Source organism: Ursus americanus, chromosome 3 (assembly GCF_024610735.1).
Source record: "Ursus americanus isolate L20-20 chromosome 3, mUrsAme1.1.p, whole genome shotgun sequence".
Classification (NCBI taxonomy): domain Eukaryota; kingdom Metazoa; phylum Chordata; class Mammalia; order Carnivora; family Ursidae; genus Ursus; species Ursus americanus.
The window spans coordinates 93,323,501-93,347,890 of record NC_142129.1 but is presented as its reverse complement, the minus strand read 5'-3'; the positions used below and the strand labels follow the sequence as shown (position 1 = coordinate 93,347,890).

General features: G+C 50.8%; 1 protein-coding gene across 4 annotated transcripts in view; it reads left to right on the top strand.

The window, feature by feature from the left end:
• URGCP (upregulator of cell proliferation) overlaps nt 1-24,390 on the top strand; it is a 54,526-nt gene that overhangs the window by 26,742 nt on the left and 3,394 nt on the right. Inside the window, exons 1-5 of one of the 4 annotated variants that reach the window (XM_045793522.2) lie at nt 528-652; nt 13,645-13,671; nt 13,982-14,052; nt 22,985-23,017; nt 23,228-23,266. In XM_045793522.2, coding sequence (XP_045649478.1) covers nt 639-652; nt 13,645-13,671; nt 13,982-14,052; nt 22,985-23,017; nt 23,228-23,266 — 184 coding nt within the window. In that variant the 5' untranslated portion in view covers nt 528-638. Of the gene's footprint in view, nt 1-524; nt 653-13,644; nt 13,672-13,981; nt 14,053-22,984; nt 23,018-23,227; nt 23,267-24,390 lie in introns of those variants that run through there. The other 3 variants (XM_045793524.2, XM_045793523.2, XM_087861215.1) reach the window with 3 other exon arrangements.

The following is a 24,390-nucleotide window of genomic DNA, read 5'->3' as shown; positions in this document are numbered from 1 at the left end:
AGTAGTGACTATTGGGGTGACAGCCTTGCTGTCCTGGGCTAAAGAAAAGGCTTTTCTTACGGAAATAAACTCCTGTGGTAGGAAGGTGTCAACTTCACCCGGTCCCGCAGCTGCTTCGTGACCCCGGGGCAGGTTTTCGGCTGGTTTTGCCCCGCAGGCACCTCTTCCGGAGTCCTGGCCTGCGGGCACCTGAGCAGGTGGACCGGTGGGCGGGTTGGGGCTGCAGGCCGCCGCGGCCGCTCCCGCTCCCGGTACCAACCTTGCACTGCCTGCCCCCCCCCCCCCCCGCATCCCTTCCCTTCGGCAGCTCGGGGGCGATACCGGGACCCTCCCCACGCCCCCCGCTGCCCCAGGCTCGCTCCCCGGGCGCCCCCCGCCCCTTCCCCGCCGCCCCGGGCCCCCTCCCCGAGCGCCCCCCGCTGCCGTCTCGGGCCTCTCCTCGGGCCCCCTCCCCGAACGACCCCCGTTCCCTCTCCGCCGCCCCGGGTCCCCTCCCCGAGCGCGGCCCCCTCCCCGCGCCCCCGCCGCCTGGAGCGGTCCGGGCGGGCGGCAGTGGCCGGCGCGAGGCCCCTCCCCGACGGAGGCGCTCGGCGCGGAGGAAGCGGAGGCGGCGGCAGCGCCGAGACCTCGCCGCGCTGATGGCGTCGCCCGGGTGAGTGCGGCGCTCAGGCCGCGCCGGAGAGGGGTCTGCGGGCCGCGGGGTGGAGGGGCCCCTGGGGTGCAGGTGCGGGCGCTGGCCGCGGGTCCCCGGACCCCCGCCCCCGGCCCCCGCCCGGATCCCCGCCCGCCGGGCTCCGCGGCCCTGCCGCCGACCTTGGGCGGGCGCGGCCGGGCAGGGGGGCGCTGGGGGCGCGGGCCGAGGCGGCCGGGAGGGGCGGGGGCGGGGGGTCGGGTGGGGGAGGGCGGGCGCCGCCCGGGGCCTGGGAGCCGCTGGGCCACGAACGCCCGGTGCCCGGCCGGCGCCCCCGCCCTGCCCTGCGCAGCTGTTTTACACTTGCTCGCGTGGGAGAGGATGCTGGGCTCTCCCCCGCGGGGCGCAGCCCGAGGGTCCCCGAAGGTCGCGTGCGAGGGCAGGGGGAGGCCGCGCACCCGCTGGGCCGGGGCTGCGGGTCTCGGGACTCCGGCCGGCCCGGTCGCGGGCCCTGCTAGGGTGGCAGCCCGGTTCTGACATCACCGCCTTCCACTGCCTCGGTGTTAAAATGTTCTTTTAGGGAAACATGGTGACACACGCCGAGTTTGTCATTTTTGAAAAAATCCTTACTTGCAAAATAAAACCTCTGCCATTAATTATCATTAGTTTTTGCTTCCATAATTTAACTAGTCGTGCAAACTGGAAATGACAGTCCAGTACCTTCACAGAGGAGCATTAGTCTCAAGGTCATTGCTTTAGTTGGTAAAATTCTTAGTTTGACCACCGTGCACATTCAGAGGGTCTTAGATGTGGTGGCTGGGGTAGCCGTTCCCCTGGGGTAGAGAGCACGAGTATCAGTCCTCTCACGGGGGAGGCCCTGCAGTGCCATGGAGTGAGCTGGCTCTGCCCACGGCCTTCATGACGCTGGCCGAGTCATGGGCATTCCCATCTACCTGCTGGCTTCCCAGCTTTGGGGAGCTCTGGTCATAAAGTACCCAGTACTTTGAGCTCATAAATAGAATAAACACCTGCCCATCCCTCCGAAGGCCAAACTGAGTGAACCGGGAGTTCAAGGTCCCACCCCATTCCTGCCCCTCTTGTCAGGAAAAGGGGAGGTGCGGTGGCCTGGCAGCAGCGAGATGTCTGGGACTGTGTGGGGCTGCCGTGAGGCCTGTCCGATGTGATGGTGCCTTTGGTGTCCAGACACACTACTCTGTAGAGCGGGGTCAGAGGTGGGCTTAACGGTGGCCTGCTCTGGGGCCAGCAGGCCCTACACAGTGTCCCTGTAGTAGGTGGCATTAGTGTAGATTTGATCTTGTCCTGTTGTGAATGACCCCATGAGTCTGCAGGTGGTACTCCTCTGTAACGCTCTGTACTCCCTGGAAAGCTGAGGTCACAGAACTTCTAGTGTCCTTTACTTCATTTTACAGGGAGAACTGTGCACTATGACGTATGACTGTGGCATGTATGCATTTGGGGATAGTCCACACGTGTCTACACTGCAGGTTTCACTGGTAGGGCAGAGTCCAGCCAGGAAGACCCGACTTCCTGGGACTTTCTGGCCTGTGTCAGTCAGCTGACCCGCAGATGCTCAGTGCTGTGGGAGCCAGGCAGAGCTTCGGGGCAGGGTTGCGAAGGGATCTGTGATTTCTGCCCGGCTGTGCTTGGAGGAGCCGTGCACTCTGGTGTTCTTCCCTCTGTGAATCACTGCAGGGGAGCTGGGAAGGACAGAGGAGGCCCTTACCGATGTGCTGGGCATTAGGCATAAGGGCCTGGCCAGGAGCAAGGCCTCAAAGGAAAAGATACGCTGGAGGTGACCCACAGCCCAGTGGGTTTGGGCCTACGTAGAGATGAAGATGCTGCGCCAGACTGTGTGACCTGGCCTCGTGTGTGGGCTCCCTGCCCGCCGCTCATGGAGGGGGAGTCCTCCTGACAGCAGCGTGGAGGGGGCAGGAGAGATGGAGCTTGGGGACCTGCTTCCATCCCTGCTTCCGTCCTGCGGGCCTCGTGGCTTGTTCCCTGTACTCTGTGCCTTCATGTCAGTGCTTCTCGGATTCTGTGGCCCATCTGTGCTAATCCCAGCACGTGTTCTCTGCCACACGGCTTCTGTTTTCTATGGCTTGAAACGTTGTCTAAGTCAGAGGTTCTTAACCCCGGGAGCCATGACTCACTGGTGGGCTTCTGGGGTTCCTGCAATCCCTTGAAATGGTGCGCGGTGTCAGGGGTCAGTGTGTATGTTGCTGGGACCAGGTCCTCCAGCCCATCTGGAAGGGGCTCTACTTCAACAGCTTTACGGCCACCCGTCCACACCCTCCTGGAATGCAGGTAGCAAGCCTGAATTACCTGGGCTAAATAAATATATTTTTCAGATTTTTCTTAAAGATTTATTTAATTATTTATTTGAGAGAGAGAGAGAGAGAGCACGAGCGGGGGGAGCCGCAGGCAGAGGCAGAGGGAGAAGCAGACTCCCCACTGAGCAGGGAGCTGGATTCGGGCCTCCATCCCAGGACCCTGGGATCATGACCTGAGCCGAAGGCAGATGCTTAACTGACTGAGCCACCCAGGGGTCCCTGTTTTTCAGATTGTCAATGGTAAATAATTAAAAAAAAAAAAAACTATTAAACAAAATAAAATTCAAATGTAATCTGAATTTCCATAGTTACCACTTTTACAATTTTGGTGTATTTTTAATTAGGTTGTTATTCTTATCAGAGAGATAGCCTTCAAGATACAGCTGGGGTATCCCCCCCCCACCCTGTCTTAGCTAGGCAAACATCCTGACATTTTCCTTTGCATTTACATGTTCTGTCTGTTCTTTGCTCTGTCCCCTCTAATTTTTTTTTATTGTGGTAAAATAGACATAGTAAGGTTTGCTATCTGGACAATGTATTTGTTCTGGTTTTACTTAAATGCTCTCATAACAGCTCTGCAGCTTGCTTTGTTCACCCGGTGGTACGGTTTGCCGTTCCCCCCATGTCAGAACAAGGATCAGATCTACCTAACTTTTGACATTCATAGAATATCGTGCAGCACGGTCCCGTTATGTAGTCAGAGGTTCCCAGTTTTCTCCGTGAGATAATGCTGCACATCGCCTTTCCCTCTGGACCCGTGCAAGAACTGGACGTTGGGGCCAGGGGGCCTGTCTTTTTTAGTTGATCCTACTGAAGCGTCCTCACGAGTGGTCGAACTGCCTTCCCCTCCCCCTGCCAGACTTTAAGGGCTCTCTGCACCTCCCAGCCCTGACATTAGACTTGAAAAGTCTTGCCTGTCTGATGGAATTAATTGAGCTAAGAACTAGGAATCTTTGCTCCCCGAGACTTCCTACCGACCTCTTGTCTGTCCCAGGGTCTTTGATCCCATTGTTAACATCAGGTTCTCAGCACCCACATCCCCTCAGGTTTTTGTTTCCGGAAGAAACCCAGTGAGGCCTGCCCTCCGAAGGGTTCAGCTTTCCTGCCAGAGCCTGGCCTGGTCCCAATGGGCTCTTCACACTGGGTGGAGGCCCAGGGGAGGGAGGGGAGGAGCAAGGTGGGGTGGAGACACTGGGGGACCCAGACAAGGTGTGTGTCTGCTCCAGGACAAGTCCAGCGGGAGCCCTTGGCCTGCTCAGTAGCTGCCGTGGCTTCTGAAGAAGAGACGTGGTCTTGCCAGCAGGACACAGACTTTGCCACCACCCCCCTCCCCCCCTACTCCTCATGGATCTGTGATGGCCCTGCGAGCCACGCCAGCTACCCAGTGTGTCCCCTCTGCAGAAAACAGGAGTGCTGGGACGGGGGTTGGGGGCAAGGCGTCCCTGGCTCTGCAGAGCAGCTCAGCAAACCTCCCTTACGTGTGGCCCACGGGCCGGCCAGCGCCGTAGGAGACAGTCGGCCATGCCACCAGCCTCCATCCAGCTCGGGGAAGGGCTTCTTCCCCAGAACCGCCAGGTCAGGGAATGTTCTCTGAAAGCCACATTCTGTCTGCTTCTGAGAAGAGTGTTGTCAGGCCCTCCTCCAGGTACCTCTCTGCCTGGGTCAAGTTCTGCGACCTTCCGCATGGGACAGACGGGGGAACCGAGGCTCAGCGATGCAGTTTAGGTTCAAACTGGATGCAAACTCACCGCGTTAATGATGACTGCACTTGTGTTAAATTTAGTCACTGAGGCACAAACAAAAATCTTGGTTCTATATTTCGTCCTGACCACAGAGCGCAGGTCGTGTCTCCGTGGCGTGCTCTGGGTGAAGCTGACCTAGGGACGTGCTCACACGGTTTATTGGAGAAGAAGCTGTATTCGCGGGGCCCCTGGGTGGCGCAGTCCTTAAGTGTCTGCCTTCAGCTCAGGGCTGATCCTGGCGTTCTGGGATCGAGCCCCACATCGGGCTCCTCCACTGGGAGCCTGCTTCTTCCTCTCCCACTCCCCCTGCCTGTGTTCCCTCTCTCGCTGGCTGTCTCTCTGTCAAGTAAATAAATAAAATCTTAAAAAAAAAAAAAAGCCGTATTCGCAGAGCGTCTGAGGCTCGGCGTAGGGTTTTGCAGAGAAGCCTCTAGATGGATGCAGCGCGGACACAGCTCTCGCTGGAAGAAGGGCCCCCACTTGGGGCTGTGTGTTCCCAGGCCCACCTGCCTCCTTCACACGGGCTGCTTCTGTTAGGCTCTCTGCATTGTGACGTTTTATGAAATTGCTGGTCGCCTTATTTTTAAAAACAAGTAATAGGCACACGGTACAGGTTTCAAAAGGCGTAAAAGGTGCAGGCCTGTCGCAGCCCGGGCACTGCAGGGCTCTGTGTGCCCTCGTTTGTTTTAAGCCCCAAATGCGTTTTGCAGAGGCCCTTCCTTGGCTTTTTCTCAGGGATTTGTAGTTCCTTGTATGTGGAGAAAATGAGCCCCTGTCATTTGTGTTACAAATACTTTTCCTCAGTGCGGGCGGCCTTTGCCTTGTGACGTTATGAAGCCTTCTTAACTCTGAGTTTTAAGGCTTTATATTTCCTTTCAGTGCATTTTTTGTTTCATTTTCCGGTTCACACCTTAAATCCAGTTGATATGCATTTTGGAGAAGGGAGTGGCCAGGATCTGCCTTTATTTTCTAGGTTCTCTCTCTCTCTCTCTTTTTTTTAAAAGATTTTATTTATTCATTTGAGAGAGAGAGAGAGAGAGCGTGTGTGCACAAGCAGGGGGGAGCAGCACAGGGAGAGGGAGAAGCTGAGCAGGGAGCCTCATGAAGGACTCGATCCCAGGACCCTGAGATTATGACCTAAGCTGAAGGTAGACGTTTAACTGACTGAGCCCCCCAGGCGCCCCTATTTTTCCAGATTCTTATGCCTTAATGACCCCAGACACTCTGAACTCCCAGGGTTGGAGACGAGGTTCCCGGCTGATTGGGGAACCGTGTTTCTCTGTGACTGAGCTGTATCTCACGAGCCAGGCCTGCAGCCTTAATTTCTGGCTGCTGGTCCTGTGTTTTCCTCTCTGCAGGCTTTGTCCTCTCTCGTTACTCTTCTTTTTCAGAATTTTCCTGATTGTTATCATACAAATATTTCTCCATAGAATCATCTTACCTGTTTTTCAACCTAGATGCGTCGGTAAGAGTTTTCCCTGACGTTTCTAACCTTCTGCTTGTCTACAGGGTGGCAGCTGGGTTTTGATTATTTTATTTGCAAATAGAGCTGGAAAACTGCCCCCCACAATGAGAGAGTTTGGGAAGCTGGAGACCCACAAATAGTTTCTTTACAACCGCTCCCAGGCCAGCAGCGCCAGCCGCGCAGGGTCCAGGCATCCCTGTCTTCCCATCGTCTGTTTTCTCACACACCTGCTGGGGTCGTTCAGCCCCACCCCGTGTCAAGGCCTCTGACCTTCGTTACCTCTCTGCTGTTCGCAGCACCAGACGGGCATGTCACCTGCACTCAGAGCGCTCTCCAGAGTAGAAGCGAGTCTAGTCTGTGGCCTGGAAAGCTCAGTCTTTCCCAGGGTGATGCCCTGGCCCCTGCGGCGCCTGCGCTCTTGTGCCCCTTCTCCAGGAGCCCCCCCCCCCCAGCAGTCTGTTCCCCTGCTCCCCAGCCCAGCCTCTATTTAAAACTTGAATAGTTGTGTCCTGCACTGAGCTATCCCCAACTCCTAGGGAAGTTCCTGGCAGGGAATAGATATGTGAGTAAGTCCTCGAGAACTTTCACTGCCTTCTGTGAACCTGCTTCACTCCTGTGCTTCTCTCCGGACCCTCACAGCAACCTGGGGAGGGGTGCGGGGCGGGGCCGGCCCCCTTGGCTCAGAGATCAGCGCGGGTGTGACCAGCGCTAGTGTAAGCTCCCGGAGGACCAGGCTGTGTTTTAGCGCCCCTTCCCCTTTCTCAGTGTGCAGGCTCCCCTGCCCTCGGCGTGGGGGGGGGGGTTCCAGGTGTAGAAAAGCAGGAGGGCAGCAGGGGGCCTCCCCGTCCTGCTCCCTGCATGCTCCAGCATGTTTGGGGGTGACGCTGCCAGGCTGCAGAGTCCTTGCGTCCTACCTGTGCTGTAACATCCGACCTCCTCGTGGACCCCACACCCACCCCCATGCCCCGGGAGGGAGCCTTGTCGCCGGATGTTTTCTCAGCCAAGGCCTCCACTGCACAGCGAGATGTGGACTTCAATGTGTGTGATCACCCTGCTGAGGTCGAAGGGCCTCTGGTTTGGGCTTGGATATCGCGACAGGTTGAATCGCGTCCCCTCCCAAACGTGTGTTGAAGTCCTAGCCCCTGGTACCTGTGAATGTGACCGTTTTTGGAAGTAGGCTCTTTGCAGATGTGATTAGTTAAAATGAGGTCAAGCTGGGTTCGGTGGGCCCTCATCCAAGGACCGGTGTCCCTACAAGAAGCAGGGAAGAGACGCGGACAGAGGCAGGGGCGAGTCCCGCTGTCCAGAGCCGCACGCAGGCCGTGTTAGTGGCTAGAGATGCGGTAACACAGCGTCACCGGCTGGACGGCCTGAAGACTCTTCTCCCGCGGTTCTGGGTGCCAGGAATCGGAAGCGGAGGTGTGGGCCAGTGGGTGCCTCCCGGAGGCTCTGAGGCCAGTGTGCCCCTGCCTTTCTGCTGGCTTCTGGTGGCTGCTGGCCGGCCCCGGGCCATCACAGGAGCGGAGACACGGCAACGCGACTGCCCTGTGTCTTTCTCCCTGCGTATCTGTCCTCACTTTCCTCTTCCCACGATCCCAGCTGTCGGGTCGGGACCCACCCTACCCGGTGTGACCTGATCTTCATTTAATTGCATCCCCGAAGACCCTTTTGTAAAGAAGGCCACGTTCGCCGTACTGGGGTTAGGACTTGAACATATCTTTTCGGGGGACATGTTTCAATGCACAGGACACCAAGTTGGCCTAACGAGGTTTAGTACTAATTTAGTGAGGCTTCCTGGGCAGAGCAGTTGGCTTCAGGTTTTATTTTGTTTCAGGGGCGGTAATGGGATGAGGGGTCCAGCCAGTGCCAAGGGAGGGAGTCCCCAGGCTTTCTTGTCAGCTGGCCTAGGCATGGGGCAGGAGGGGACGTGGTAGGACTTAAAAGCTGTCGGCATCAGACAGCAAATATCGAGTCAGCCTTTTTATTATCCAAAGCAATTAATAATATGTTGCCGCGTGCATGCCGGGAAGTGAAAGTACCTCCATTTGTCTAGCCTCCTCCTGTTTGGGATGGTTTTCTCTGTCTTCTGGTTTCCTTGGCACCACCTGGTGAAGGAGCTGGGTTTGTCACTGGGCATTAGCCCCGCCTACGAGGTTCAGACAGTTCGTTCTGGGCACTGAAGGACACTGTCCAAGGAGGGGACGGCTCTGAGGTGGGCAAGTGTCTCTGTTGTCAGAAGGGGGGTCAACGAGCATTGAACACCCTGGTCCCTGGAATCAGACTCTCCAGGTGTAAGTAGAAAAGTTCTGCAGGTCGAGCTGCTGGGCAGTTGGAAAAAGAGAGACAAAGGAGGGAAGAGGACAGTATGCCAGGCCGCGTCACCCAGCAGAGACAGCCAGTGAGGCTGCTGAGTTGTCAGGGCCCTCATTTCTCCTGCAGACTCGAAGGGAGCCTTCGAAGGGTGCAGACCAGAATGTCTGCTTACTGACTTAGGGAGGAAGAACCACTAGATGCACTGGGTCCTCAGGGCTGCGGGCAGGTCACCCCTTGTCTGTGCGGGGAGACTCCCCCCACCCCCACCCCCCGCCCAGTTCTGGTCAGCACGGAGGCCAGGGGCCCACGCCCACCCTGGGTCTCTGTGCCCCCGGCCCCCAGCAGGACCTGAGCTGGGCTCTGTGTTTGGCTCCACACCCTGTGTGGGCCTCACGAGAAGACTGACCCCTGAGTGGGGTTCACTTCACCCTGGGGGGGGGGGTGGTGAAACAGCCTCACAGAAGCTGGAAGCTAGTCCTCTAGGGCCAGTGGCCAGGAGGAGAGTGACTGGATGAAAGGAAGAGAAGATTGGTTAGTATGTGGAGTCATTTTCAAAAGGGCAAAGGCATTTTCTTGGTACTTTGCTGTATGTTATATTTGTCTTATTTTGGCGACTAGAAGAAGATACTAAGGATCTTAGTAGTTTTCCAAGCCTGCTTTGCGGAAAGCCCCCCAGGCTGCACGTGGGGCCCCGGGTGAGCGCACTCGGTTCCTGCTCTCTCGGCCACAGCGCGCTTATTAGCAGGGCTGTTGCTCATGACAGGGCTGGGTTGGGAGTTGGCAGATGGTCCGATTTTTCTGACTTTTGTAATGACTAGCTATAATTGTGCAGTTACCTAAAATCTGTGAGTCTTCAAAGTAATGAGCCCGAAGGGGACCGGAAGACTCACGTTTGGGTCTGGCTGTGTTTGCTCGCTGGGGGGTGTTGGGCAGATCTTCATGCCCTGGTCCACCTTGCAGGATGGTCTGGGGTCTTAACGCTCGTCTGCTCAGGGCGCCATCACGAGGCCCACGGGCTGGGAGCCTTCAGCAACGGGTGCTTGTTTCTCACTGTCCCGGAGGCTGGACGCCCCGATGGCCGTGGGGTCAGCGTTGGGTTCTCCTGAGGCCTCTGTCCCCGGCTCCTCGCTGTGTGCTCACGTGGCCATTTCTGTGCAGCTGCAGAGACGGCCCGCTCGCCGCCATCTCGTCTTGTAGGACGTCAGAGCAGGGACTCCAGCCTTGGGACCTCATTTAACTGGGATCACCCCCTGAGATGGTATTCTTGCCCCTGTTCTAATGTTGTATGTGTGTGGGGGTTCCTTCTACACCAAGAATTAGGAGACACCAGCAGGGTGTCTGACCCTGTCTACCTGGACACAGCATCAGATCCCTCAGGGTCAAGGTTCAGTCCTGTGGAAACCCCCCCTCCTGCCAGCTCCCACCCCCACCTCGGATGCTGCCATGCTTGTGGCTGACGGGCTACAGACTGGGGGTCCCGGGAGCAGCTCCAGCCTAGGGTTCCGGTGGCAAGAGTCCAGGTCATCATCTGTACGTGGGGCCGACCGGCTGTAAATCAGAGGTTCCTGTGACCCCTCCTTGGGTTCTTTGAATTTGCTGGCGTGACTCACATTCCTTACTAGATGACCCATCTATTATAACAGGATGTAACTCAGGAATGGCCAGATGGGAGCTGTGCACAGGGCGAGGGCTGTAGGAAGGGGCAGGGAGCTTCCAAGCCCTCTCAGAGCCTGCCCTTCTCCCCAGATCTCGAGTTCGCCGACCCTGTCCTCTTGGGGTTTTATGGAGGCTTCACGACACAAGCATGCTTGGTGAACTCACTGGCCATTGGTGATTGGTTCAACGTCCAGCCCCTCTCCCCTCCCCGGATGTTGGGGGGGGGTGAGACTGAAAGTTCCAATCACACGGTTGGTTCCCCTGGTAACCTGCCCCCCCATCCTTAGGTGCTTTCCAAAACTTACCTTTAGGAGCTGTGTGCCAGAAAGGGAGACAAAGACCAAATGTCACAGGCCCCGTCTCCAAATACAATGACATTGGGGGTTAGGGTTTCAGCATCGGGGTCTGGGCACAGTTTCGGCCACGCGAGCTTTGCAGGTGGCACAGGACCAAGCCGAGCTTCTGTGGTCTCCTGCCAGGCTGGGCCCTGCCTGCGGCTCCCAGCACAGGGATGCGATCACGTGTGGACTTTGTTGACGAGGATGGCAGGCAGAATTCTACGTACACGTCTATAAACCAGCACAAGCTCCGGTCATCCCTGTGATAATATCACTTTTGTGCTTTCCTGTGTGGGAAGGAACGGGTTGAGGTTCAGCCCGTGTCCGGGGAGCCCGTGTGCTGTGGGAGAAGGCCTGGTGACATGGGGCTGGAGACACCTGTCCTCTGCTCCCCCCCCCCCCATCTCAGGCGGGATCTCGGGGCTGCTTCTACTCTGGGGGTTAGTTTTAACCTATTGTATTGTTGTCTATTTTTAAGGGGTATTTTTTCTTACTACAAAAGCAATGAAAATTTCTCATTTTTCATTAGCGTCAGGGTCCGAGTGTTGCTTTAGTGTTCTGCACTGGACAGGGGCTGAAAGCCACGAACACAGTGACTGCAGCGGGCAGAGGACGAGACACCCAAAGAACATGCCGGAAGAGCCACCAGAGGGTTCCGGAGTTTCCTCTGGGAGGGTGGATTTGATGTGTTTTGTGGGAGAATTAAGGGGAGCTGGATCGCTGTGTCTGTGTGGGTCCTTGCACAGAGTTCAGGGTCAGTGCAGCGTTGGAAGAGGCCATGGAGAATCTGGTCTCCTCGGGGCACCCACATGTCTCACTCCCACCCAGACCCTGCTCACTGCCTCATTTTTATTGCTCTTTCAATCTTAGTCAATCAATACGTACTTCTGCTTAAAGAAACTCAAATAGGACAAAATAAACACATGTCCCTGCTACCCAGCGAGAAGTGACCACTATTACATTTTTATATTTTTTATTAAAATAATTTGTACCTAGAGCTAAATTATAAAAATAAAAGCCTCCTTATCCAGAGTCTGCTCTTTCCAATATTTTCACTCAGATTCTCATTTCTCATCCCCTCTCTGTCGCTGTTGTACGCACACACACACACACACACACACACACACACACACAGACACTCACGCGTCATGTTTTCTTGACCGTTAGAGAGTACGTAGCACACGTCGCCAGCCCCACGCTCTTCCGTGTTCTCCTGCAGAGCACTGCACTATCGTCAGTGCCCACAACACCTGCATCTCAGTTCTGTCCCTGGACCCCAAGGGTCCCCTTCCAGTTAGGGATCCAGTGTGGGCTCAGGGTCTGCAGCATTTCTCCCATCCTTGTCTGGTCCTTGGTGACATTCGTCCTTGGGGATCTCACGTAACTTTCCACGTTGAATTTGTCCCCATCGTCAGACCAGGGCCAGGTGACGGCTGTGCCCTCTCTCAGGGTAGGGCAGCTGGGCACACAGTGGCCATCTGTGTCACTGCCCCTGATCGGAGCCCCCAAGGGCCTACGTTATAATCGCTAGGGCTCTCCTCCCTGGCACCTAAGAAGCAGTCCGCGAGGAGCCGTGTTGAAACTGGGCAAATACCTTGCCCCCTATCCACACAGTCTCCTCAGAGCTGGCATTTGGTGGTGTTTCTGGCCTGAACCAATCTTCACTGAGGTTGAGATGGTTGCAGAACAACGCCATCCCACCGCAGCGCTCCTACACATCCGGTGGTTGTAAGCAAGAGCCCTCTGCCCCCGCCCCCAGTTCGCTTATTCGTTACCTGTATGGACTCATTCAGTCCTGCCCTTCAGTGGTTTTTCATTAATTGCTGTATTTATCACACCTGGGCTCAGATGGCCCCGGACTTGCCAGTTCCAAGGCAGGCCCTAGCATTTTTCAGGCACTTCCTTATTTTCTGAAATAAGATGCTCGGACTCCTCTTGTTCTCTCCCTGCCCCGGCCCTGGCCTCTGCCATTTCTCCAAGGAGACCTGGTGTCTTTCAGTGTGGAGTGGTGGCACAGGGCGCTCGGTGTGCTCGTCGCCACTACGTAGTATCTTCGGTTTTTGGCCCATGCAGTGGATGGAGCTGGGAAAGGATGCGTGAGAATCAAATGCGCATATGCAGGAGCACACGAGCGTGTGTGTAAAAATCGCGTGTTCACGCTACACCTCCAGATCCAGCATATCTATGGGAGTTCTTTCTCTAACCTCCTTCTTGCCATATTTGTTCGTTGTTTTTTAAAAGGTTTTATTTATTTGAGAGAGAGAGAGCATGAGCAGGGGGAGAGGCAGACGGCAGAAGGAGAAGCAGACTCCCCACTGAGCAGGGAGCCCGTTGTGGGACTCGATCCCAGGACCCCGAGATCATGACCTGAGCCAAAGGCAGACGCTTCACTGACTGAGCCCCCAGGCGCCCCCACCTTCTTTCCATATTTGTATGTCCCTTCTTCAACAGTGGAACTCTGGATCCTGACAAAATCAACACATTTACTCATTCCTATAATAAACCTCAAATAATTAATTCTTTTTTTTTTTTTTTAAAGATTTTTTTAATTTATTCGACAGAGATAGAAACAGCCAGCGAGAGAGGGAACACAAGCAGGGGGAGTGGGAGAGGAAGAAGCAGGCTCATAGCGGAGGAGCCTGATGTGGGGCTCGATCCCGTAACGCCGGGATCACGCCCTGAGCCGAAGGCAGACGCTTAACCGCTGTGCCACCCAGGCGCCCCTCAAATAGTTAATTCTTAAATGGACTACATTTCCCAAATCTGAAAAGAATTCTGGGTCACCCCTCCCTGCCCACACTATTCACTTTTGATGAGCACCCTTCTAGGTCTCCTTGTACACCTATAGATAAATATATAAATACACACGATTTCATTAACACGTCATCATCTTTATATATTCCCACCGTAAATATTCACGTATTTCCTCCCACTAGTGTACATGTCATTAACATCATTCCATAGCATCATCCACCATCTCTTTGTCCGCAAAATGAGATCTATACAACATTTCCTAATGACTACAGAATAAGACTGTACCGTACGTCTCTGTGATTGAACTTTGATTTTAAAAGGCATCCAGTTTTTCGCTATTATATGTAAAGCTGGCATCAACATCTTTGTAACTAAATCTTAATTATTTCCTTAGGGTAGAAGTGGAATTACTGGTCAAAGGGTATGTATATTTTTATGTCTTTTTGAATGGCGGTTTGTGCTCTGGCGTGCAGTGGTGGAGGACGCTGGTTTTTCTGGACTGGCGCTTGTCCATGGTGGCTGCACATGGGAATCATCGAGGGCACTCTTAAGAGCAGTGATACCCAGGCCCAACCCCCAGGTCGGATTTTGGTGGTCTGGGGCGTGGCCAGGAGTTGTAGATTTTAAAGGCTCCCCAAGAGATTCTGATATGCAGCCAACGCGATAGGTAGATTCAAAGTGTGGTATCGCTTCGTTACTTTAATTAGAATTTTCTCTTGCGATTGTTTCAGACGTTCAGATTTGGGAGACGTGGCCCCAGAAATAAAAGCATCTGAGAGACGAACAGCGGTGGCCATTGCAGGTAAATGTGGGGCTTGCAACCACGCACCCAAGCTCATGTGGCAGGTTCTGGCTTCCAGAACACCCGGGACAGGGGAGTGCAGGCCTCAAACATACAGAGGCTTAAAGCCGTTGTTTCTACTTTTATGAAAAGATTCCATCGCAGGGTGTTTTAAACTTCCTTCATCTCTTCCGAAGAGGATTCAGTTTCACATTGGTGATTATCCCACAGTTTACCAGGAACATATCGTCCCAATCCGAGGATGTCATAACTGCCACCCCTAGTCCAGCTTAGGGTGACTGTCTAGTTTCTGACCTGGGTGCTCCTGAGTGTTTGGTTGGGACAATAGCTCTAAACTGGAGCTGTCCTGGGCAGACTGGGGTTTGTGGTCTCCCTGGCCGTGGTTCGCGTGGGCTCAGTCTCTCTCTGTGGATCTGGGGGCTGGGTCTGTGGCTGCCCCTCATGACTTCAGCTTTAAGGTGTGGTGGCCACACTCCAGGCATCTTTTCTCTTAGAAGCTCATTTTGGATCTCTCATTAATTGGGCACGTCTCAAAATAAATATGTCCTATTGGATTTGATAGTGTTCTGCAAAGATAACCCGTAAAAATAGGCAAAGTAGCTTGGATTCACCAAATTTTGTTTTATTCATTTAAATGAATATTTACTGAACACTTAACATGCAGGCATCATAGTAGGCACTGTGAATATAGTAAACAGTAGTGAGCGAAATGGCCCCGATCCCTTGTCCTCGTGGAACTTACATTCTAGAACATAGGCACCGGGGGGGAAGTCATGGCCAGGTCAAGCCTCACAGCAAAATTGGGATCCAGCAGTAGTTGGCCAAAGCCCTTCAGTTTCTCAGGATCCAGAATGGTACTGTTCGGTACAGGAGCTGCTAGGCGCACAATGCAAATTTAAACGCTATTAAAAATCACATTGCTGAGTCACTCTAGCCGTATTTCAGGTGCTGAGGAGCCACATGCAAATAGAGAACATTTCCTTCCACAGGCAGCTCTGTTGGAACGAGAGTGTTGCTCTAGAGAGACTGGGGAGACAGTTGGGGTGGGCTCAGGGGAGGGAATGACCTCCCTGGCTGCCTGCTGTGAGCCAGGGGATTGGTTATCAGTGGTCCTTTGTTCCATCTGGGGAAACTGAGGCTCAGAGACACTCCGGTACTTCCCCAGAGTTCCATCTTTATTATCTCTCCAGTGAAGAAGCCTCCCATAATTATTTTTAAAAATTTTCTTCTTGAGGTATGTGACTTCCTCTTCAGTGTGTTTCATTAATAAGACTTAAAGCAAACTCTTCAACATACAGGATAAAAAGAAAAAAGGTGTATTGAGGCTCGATATACATGTGAAAAAGTGCCCATTTTACGAGTATGTAGCTTGATACATTTTCACAAGCAGGAATGGACCTATTTTGAGCAGCATCCAGATGAAGAAGACGAACACGTCATCCCCCCGTAGACCCCTCCCCACCTGCCTCTGCCCGGGATAACCGTGCCCCCGCCTTCTAAAAGCATAGAATAGATGTGCTATATGCAATCCTCCTACGGAGTTTATTTACCTTATCTCAGGTCTGAGGACGCTAATTACTTCATAGCTCATTCTTTAAAAGAAATTTTAGAAAACCATTTAAGAGGATTCTTGGAAGATGGCAGAGCGGGAAGCACCAGGAATCTGCCTTCCAACCCGGACCGTTGCACTGGCCATATCTTTCCATGCACTGTCCTGTACCTCTGGAGTCAGTTGGAGGTTTGCAACTTCCAGGGGAAGACTTGGAGAATAAATTTCCAGCTAATTTGGTCAATTGCATCTTTGAGCACAGTAGCAGCTCCCTGTCTCCTAACCCCAGACAAGCAGCAGACAGCCATGCACACAGCTGGTGGGAACCAGCCAGAGTGGGCAGAAAGAACCTGTCCGAGTACCGGGGTCTCTGTTCTGCCGAGACTGAAGCCACAGACTTCTGATCACAGAGGTGCAGACAGAGACGGGTGGCCGCTGCTGTTGTCACCCTTTCCTCATTGTTTCTAGCCCCTCCCCCTCCATCTGAAGTGACTTGCAGGGGATTTCAAGTCCAGCATCCTTCCTCCCATTAACTTTTTGCTCTTTCCCCTTTTGGGAGGCAGACATTAAAGACTAGGACATTCAAAAACAACTGCACATGTGGGAAAATTAGAAAGTGGTTGTGCGTTCCCAAAGGAAATCTCAGAAAAAAACCTCAGAGGACCTAAATTGTACACCTCAGTTTGATCCTGGGTGCAGAGATAGCCTGCAACAGTCCAACAAACAAAAACAATAACAAAAAGCAGCAAACCCTGGGAAAAGTGAGAGGAATCTGATTTCCAGAGTTACCACATTATTAGATTCAAATGTCCAGTGTGCAGCAAAGAAAATCACAGGGTATACACAGGAATAGGGAAGTATGACCCGTTCGAGGAAAAAAAAAATTATTGAACAAAAGCTGTCTCTGAAAAGACAAAGTAGCAGATGTATTAGATGAAGACTTTAAGACAATGGTCCGAAAGATGCTCAAAGAGCTAAAGGAAGATGTGGAGAAAGTCAAGAACGTGATGTGCGGACAAAACAGTAATATCAGCGAAGAGCTAGGAAGCCTAAGAGACCAAAGGAAAAGCACAGTAACCAGAATGAAAACTTCACTCATGGGGTTCAAAGGCAGACTGGGGAGGTGGAAGATAGAATCAGTGAACTTAAAGACAGGACAATGGACTGTATGGAGGCTGAGGACCAGAAAGAGGAAAGATTGAAGAAAAGCGAACAGAGCCTAGGACGCCTGTGGGATGCCATCAGTAGGTCTTCGTTGTGGGGGTCCCAGAAAGAGGAGAGAGAAAGGGGCAAGAGAAGATTTGAAAAAATAGTGGCTGAGAACTTCTTAAAGAGACATGAATTATAAAGTCCAAGAAGCACAACAGACTCCAAGTAAGATGAATTTGAAGAGACCCATGGAGACATGTTGGAATTAAACTTCCAAAAGACTGAGTCTTGAAAGCAGCCGCAGAGAAGCAGATCATCCATACGCAGGGTCCTCTGAGATCATCTCTCGATTTCTCATCAGAAACTTCAGAGGCCAGAAGACAGTGGCCAGATATATTTAAAGTGCTAAAAGAAAGAAGAAATTGTGAGCTAAGAATCCTATATCCAGCAAATCTGTCCTTCCAAAGTGAGGGAGAAACAAACATTCCCTGGGAACAAAAGCTGAGGGAGTTGTTGATCACAGCACCCTGCAGGAGATGCTCCAGGGAGTCCTGCGGGTGGAAAGAAGGGGCCCTAGACAGGGACTTGAAGCCGTATCGAGAAGTAAAGATCTCAGTAAAGGTAATACCTGGGCAGTTATAATAGCTAATTTAACAATTTTAACAATGGTTCATAACTGTGCTTTCTGATTTCTTTGTGATTTAAGAGACTAATACATTTATTTTTTTGGGGGGGGTTTGTTTTTTTATTATAATAATTTTTTAAATTATATTATGTTAGTCACCATACAGTACATCCCTGGTTTTTGATGTAAAGTTCGATGATTCATTAGTTGCGTATAACACCCAGTGCACCATGCAATACGTGCCCTCCTTACTACCCATCACCAGCCTATCCCATTCCCCCATCCCCCTCCCCTTTGAAGCCCTCAGTTTGTTTCTCAGAGTCCATAGTCTCTCATGCTTCATTTCCCCTTCTGATTACCCCCCCTTTCTTTATCCCTTTCTTCTCCTACCGATCTTCCTAGTTCTTATGTTCCATAGATGAGAGAAACCGTATAATTGTCTTTCTCTGCTTGACTTATTTCACTTAGCATTATCTCCTCCAGTGCTGTCCATGTTGCAGCAAATGTTGAGAAATCATTCTTTTTGATAGCTGAGTAATATTCCATTATATATATGGACCACAACTTCTTAATCCAGTCATCTGTTGAAGGGCATCTTGGCTCCTTCCACGATTTAGCTATTGTGGACAATGCTGCTATGAACATTGGGGTGCATGTGGCCCTTCTCTTCACTATGTCTGTATCTTTGGGGTAAATACCCCGTAGTGCAATGGCTGGGTCATAGGGTAGCTCAATTTTTAACTTTTTAAGGGACCTCCACACTGTCTTCCAGAGTGCCTGTACCAGCTTGCATTCCCACCAACAATCTAGGAGGGATCCCCTTTCTCCACATCCTCTCCAACAATTGTTGTTTCTTGCCTTGTCAATTTTTGCCATTCTAACTGGCGTAAGGTGGTATCTTAGGGTGGAAGAGACTAATACATTTAAAGAAAAAACAAAAAATGTAAATCTAGTATCACTGTAAGTTTGGTTTGTAACTTCAAATCTTGTTTTCTGTAACTTCTGAGACTAATGCATTTGAAAGAATTATTAGTTTATGTGCTGGGGCACTCAGCATATGAAGATGTGATATCAACACCCAAAGAGGTGGGGATAGAATTTTGTATGTAAATAGGGCATACAGAAAACAAATAGCACAATGACAGAAGTGCGTGCCTCCTTATCAGTGATTACTTTAAATGTAAAGGGATTAAAGTCTCCAGTGAAAAGACAGAGATTGGCAGAATGGATAAAAACAGGACCTAAGTATATGTTGTCTACAGGAGACTCACTTGAGATCCAAAGATACGAACAAGCTGAGAATGTAAGGATGGAGAAAGATCCTCTACGCAGACAGTAACCAGTGGATAGTAGGAGTGACTGTACTAATATCCGACAGAATAGGGTCCACATAAAAAAGGGTATGAGAGACAGACAAGGACATTATATATTAGTAGAGGTCTCAGTACAGTGAGAAGATACAATTAAACACTCACACATCCGATGACAGACCATCAAAATATTTGAAACCAAAACTGATAGAATTGAAGGGAGAAATAGACAACTGTACCCCACTCCCAATGATGGATAGAACAACCAGACAGAAGACAAGAAAGGAAGTAGAGGATTTAAACAACACAGTGAACCGTCCTCTTCTAACAGAGACGCACAACACTTCACCCAGGCACACACTTTCTTCTCAAGTGTACACAGGACATTTTCCAGCATAGATATATGCACGTCCACAAATGAAGTCTACATGGATTTTACAAGATCAATATCGTACAAAGTGTCTGAACACAATGGGATATAATTATAAATCAGTAAAAGAAAACTGAAAATTTTTTAAAATTGTGGACACTAGGGGCGCCTGGGTGGCTCAGTCATTAAGCGTCTGCCTTCATCTCAGGGCGTGATCCCAGCGTTCTGGGATTGAGCCCCACATCAGGCTCCTCCGCTCGGAGCCTGCTTCTTCCTCTCCCACTCCCCCTGCTTGTGTTCCCTCTCTCACTGGCTCTCTCTCTCTCTCTCTGTCAAATAAATAAAATCTTTAAAAAAAATTTTGGACACTGAACACACACTACTAACTAGTATATCAAAGAAGAAATCTCAAGGAAGTTAGAAAATACTTAGAGACAAATGAAAACAACAACACAATTTTAACAACGAAAGGAATTAGAAGAAGAACAAATGAAACCCACAGGTAGCAAACAGAAGGAAATGATAAAGATGGGAGCAGAAATCAATGAGACAGAGTAGAAAAGCGGTACAGAACATCAGTGCAACGAGAAGTGGGTTCTTGGACAAGATCAACACCACTGACAAACTTTTAGCTACATTGAGAAAAAAGGAGAGAAGACTCAAATCACTGAAATCAGACATGGGCATGGGACATTACTGTTGATTCTGCAGAAATAAAAGGGATTATAACAGAGTACTGTGATGCCAAAAAATTGCTTAGCCTGGATGAAAAGGACAAATTCCTAGGAACACAAAGCCTACCAAGACTGAATCACAAAGAAACGAGCAATCTGAATAAACCTGTAACTAGTAAGGAGACTGAATTTGTAATAAAGTCTCCCGACAAGGAAGAACCCTGGTCCTGAAGGCTTCACTGGTGAATTCAACAAATATTTCAAGAACTACTTTTCAAATTTTTTCAAACAATTGAAGGGAGGGATAACTTCCTAACTCATTCTTGAGGCCAGCACAACCCTGATAACCAGTCAGACAAAGAAAAGGAAGCTATAGACCAGTATCCTTTAGGATCATTGATGCAAAAATCTTCAGTGGTGTCAACAAAATGAAGGGGAAAATGATGCTTCAACTGATGCAGAAAAAGCATTTGATGAAATTCCCTACCATTTTTTGATAAAAATGCTCTACAAAGTAGTAGATGGAAACCAGCTCCACATGATAAAAGCCATACACGGACAATCCACAGTCAATGTCGTACTCAGTGGTGTGAGACTGAGCTTCTCCTCTAAGATAAGAAGCAAGAGGGGGAGGCCCACGTTCCCGCTCCCTTCCAGCCTCGTACTAGAAGTCCCAGGCAGAGCAGCTGGGGGAGAGGAAGACATAAAAGGCATCTAAACTGGAAAGGAAGACGTAAAATGATCTCTGTTTGCAGTTGATGTCATCTTATGTGTAGAAAATCCTAAAGATTTCACAAAAAACTGTTAGAACTAAAATAAATTCAGCCAAGCAGGAGGATGCAAAGCTAACACACAAAAATCAGTTACATTTCTGTTCACAAGTAGTGAGCACACTGAAGGGGAAATCACAAAAGTTGTTCCATGTGCAGGAGCATCAAAAAGAATAAAGTACTTAGGAATTAGGAATTAATCAAGGAGGTGAAAGAATTGTACAAGAAAACTATAAAACATTGCTGCAGAAAATAAAGAAGACATAAATAAATGGAAACACATCCCATGTTCATGGATGGGAAGACTTAGTATCGTTAAAATGTCAATATCACCCAAAGGGATGTGCAGATTGGTGACAGTCCCTATCAAAAAGCCAGTGACATTTTGCAGAAAAGGAAAAACCCATCTTTCATATGGAATCTTAAGGGCCAGTGAATAGCCAAGACAGTCTTGAAAAAGAAGAACAGAACTGGAGGACTCACTGTTCCTGATGTCAAAACCTACTACAGAGCTACAACAGTCAAAACAGTGTGGTACTGGCATCAAGACACACGTCTAGACCAGTGAAATAGCCCAGAAATAAACCCTCATGTATGGTCAAGTGGTTTTTGACAAGGGTGCCAAGAACATTTACTGGATACAGGACAGTCTTTTCAACACATAGTGTTGGGAAAGCTGAACGTTCACATGCGAAACAGTGAATTCAGACCCTTACCCAACACTGTAATCAAAAGTTAACTCAAAATGGATCAGTGTAATCCTAAATGTAAAACTTAAAACAGTAGAACACTTGGAAGAAAACATCGAACCAAAGCTTCACACATTTGGATGTGGCAGCGATTTCCTAGAGGAGACACGGTGGACAAAGTGGACAAGAACAAAACGAGACAAATGGGACCATGTGAAAAGTTAAACATTTTGTGCCTCAGAGGACACTCTCCACGGGGCATAAGGGCACCCACACAATGGGAGACAGTACTTGCAAACCATGTGTCTGGCGAGGGATTAATATCCAGAATATCTGGAGAGCTCCAAAAACTCCACAACCAAACCAACAGAATTTACAAATGGGCAAAGGTCTTGAATGGACATTTCTCCAAAGCAAGTGTATGAATGGGCGGTGAGCACTTGCAAAGGTGGTCACTAGAGACGTGCAAATACAAACCACAGGCCCACCACCACTCACCCCCACCGCACGGCCACTGTCACAGAGAGACCGAGAGCAGGTGCTGGCAAGGACGCTTCTGCCGTGTCCCCGCCTGAAAGTCTTCCCGACCGGTGCTGACCTGGGCTCCCAGCCGTCTCCGCCTGTGGACCACCAGGCTCTCCTGCCCCTGGGTGGTTCCCGCAGTTCGAGAGGCTGACCCTCTGGCCACGTTGTGCCTCCTTGCCATCATCTGTAATCTGTCCAGTCCAATCAGAGCTGTGTCCCATCCCTAATAAAGCGAGGGTGGGTCTGAGGTTTACTCCTTGATCCCTGCTCACAGCTGCTTCTCAAACTCACCTCCACCCGTTACGGGCTTTTTTCTGTGTCTTGTCCCCTCCTTTAACTGCTGTATTTTCTCAGAGGGCATTTTGAATTCCTTGGAAAAATCCTTCTGATGTCTTTTCTCCACTTTGGATAAAATAATCTTTTGATTGCTCAACGTTGCGGTTTGATGTGTGTGAATCATCTGTCTTTCATACTCTCATGATTTCCTGTTTCTCTTCCCTGCTCTTCATGTCTGTCTCCAGAGACAGCATCAGAGAAGACTGTTTGAAACGTCACATTTATCTACCTGACTTTATGGAAAGCATGAGAGGAGTTAATCTGAAAATATCAGAATCTTTTTCCGATTCATAAGCTTTAAAAAATGTAATTTTAATTTTGGATTGGATTAGCGATCGGATAGTTTTACTTGGATCTGAAGTCAGAACAATAAAAAAGTACACAACAGAGCACCTGGGTGGCTCAGTCAGTTGAGCATCCAACTCTTGGTTTCAGCTCAGGTCATGATCTCAGGGTGCTGGGATCGAGCCCCGCATCAGGCTCCACGCTCAGCACGGAGCCTTGCTTGTCCCTCTCCCTCTGCCCCTCCCCATGCTCTCTCTCTCTCTCTCTCTGTCCCTCAAATAAATAAACAAGTCATCTTTAAAAAAAAAATAAGAATGATGTTTGTCGGAGGTAATCTTGAAATGGAGCCAAGGAATTTACAATGACTTATGTTTTAAATAGTTTCTAAAATCAAAGATTAATCTATATAAGTTTCATGAGCTTATATTTTATTCTCAGAAACTTCAGTAAATTCTTACAGGAATATACTCTAGAGCAAATTACTATCCTGTATGCGGCTGTCACTACTCTGTGTCATGTTTGGGGCTGGACAACAGAAATTTACGTGGGAAGAACTGAAGCCAATCCTAGCACCAAAAGTAAACACGAGACTTTGGGTAGAAAGGTCCTAACTTGCTGATGAAAGTCATCATGTGTGTGCTTTCTTCCAGATTTGGAATGGAGAGACATGGACGCAGATGACTGTGAGTTTTGTCGTGGAGGTGGAGACGGCAGGGTTGGGACCAGCCAGGGGTTGGGCGCCTACAGTGGGGCGTGGCTGGGATGTTATATTGTGAGCAGGTAGAAGTTACTGTCTTAGCGAGAAGAAGGAGGTTCCGAGTTTAGCCTAATTAACTTGCGTCTATCTAAGGCGCTGATTTGATTGACACGTGATTTTCCTTTGCTTTTTTTAGATGGTACAAATGAGGCTCAGGACAGTGACTTCCCAGCAGGTACGCATTTTCTCCGCTCCCTATCCCGTCGCAGGAGGACCCGAGTGTGTGAGAGGTCCCTCTTGCCCCTGGCCCTGCACACCCCCACTGACCCTCCCCCCTCCGGGAGGAGATGGAGACTAGCATCTGCGCAGGGGCAAGCGCAGGACTCTTATTTGCGACCCGTTCCCAAAGTGGTTCTGAAAGCTCAGGTGGGATTGGGAAGCCCTCTGCTGTTCCCCCTGTCGCTCCCGCCACGGGCCACACACCAGGCGGGAGTGCAGGTGAGGTTTCTTGGTCGGGCTCTTCCCCAGCGCCTCTCACTGTCTGCTGTTTAAAGGACAAAACCAGTTGTTCACGTCTAGGTAAGAGAATCCACGTCCCTGTTCATTCAGGCAACACCCGGAAACCCGAGGAGCCGGCCCTGCGTGCCCCCCTGTAGCTCTTTTGTTTCTGCAGCAAGTTCCGAAGCCCCACCCTGTGCCCTGCGTGTCCGCTGCCTGCAGGGCCCTCGGGGGAGGAGACGCCTGTGCCCCAGGGCCGAGCCCTGCTGGGGGGGCCCTCCTCTGACTGCTCTCTGGTTTATGTGAACGCGTATGCAGCTTCATGATGGAGAAGATCCTGGAACTCAGTGGGATTTGCATTTTAAAATTTTGTTCATGTAGCTCACACTGAAAGCATGCTAATTGTATGCAGTATGACAGTTGGTGAGACGCCACGGCCGAAAACAGGGTTAGCGGGCGAAACCTAGCGCTCGTAAAAATTCATATTGCGTTGGGCGATGCTGGAAGGTCTGAACAAGTACAGACCTCTGATCATCTTTACCAAGTATGTCGCCACGGTGACACTGAAAACCACGTGATTGGCTTCAGATTTGCAAAATGGTTGTGTGACTGTATTCAGTAGTAACGTCCTGTTCCTTTTAAAAATTCTCCCAACTTGTTGAAAAGAACGTTACCTAGAAAATCCGACTGACCTCGGGGATTGTGTCCCCTGTGGGACATACCTGGTGATGGCATGAGGGCACCTGCTGCTGGGCCCAGGATGTGGGGACAGGCCACGGACGGGGTCACGTGGAGGGGTGGGCATCCCCAGTGCGGGTGCACGGCTGTGGACTCTACAGGGTTACAGTGGGCCCAGCATAG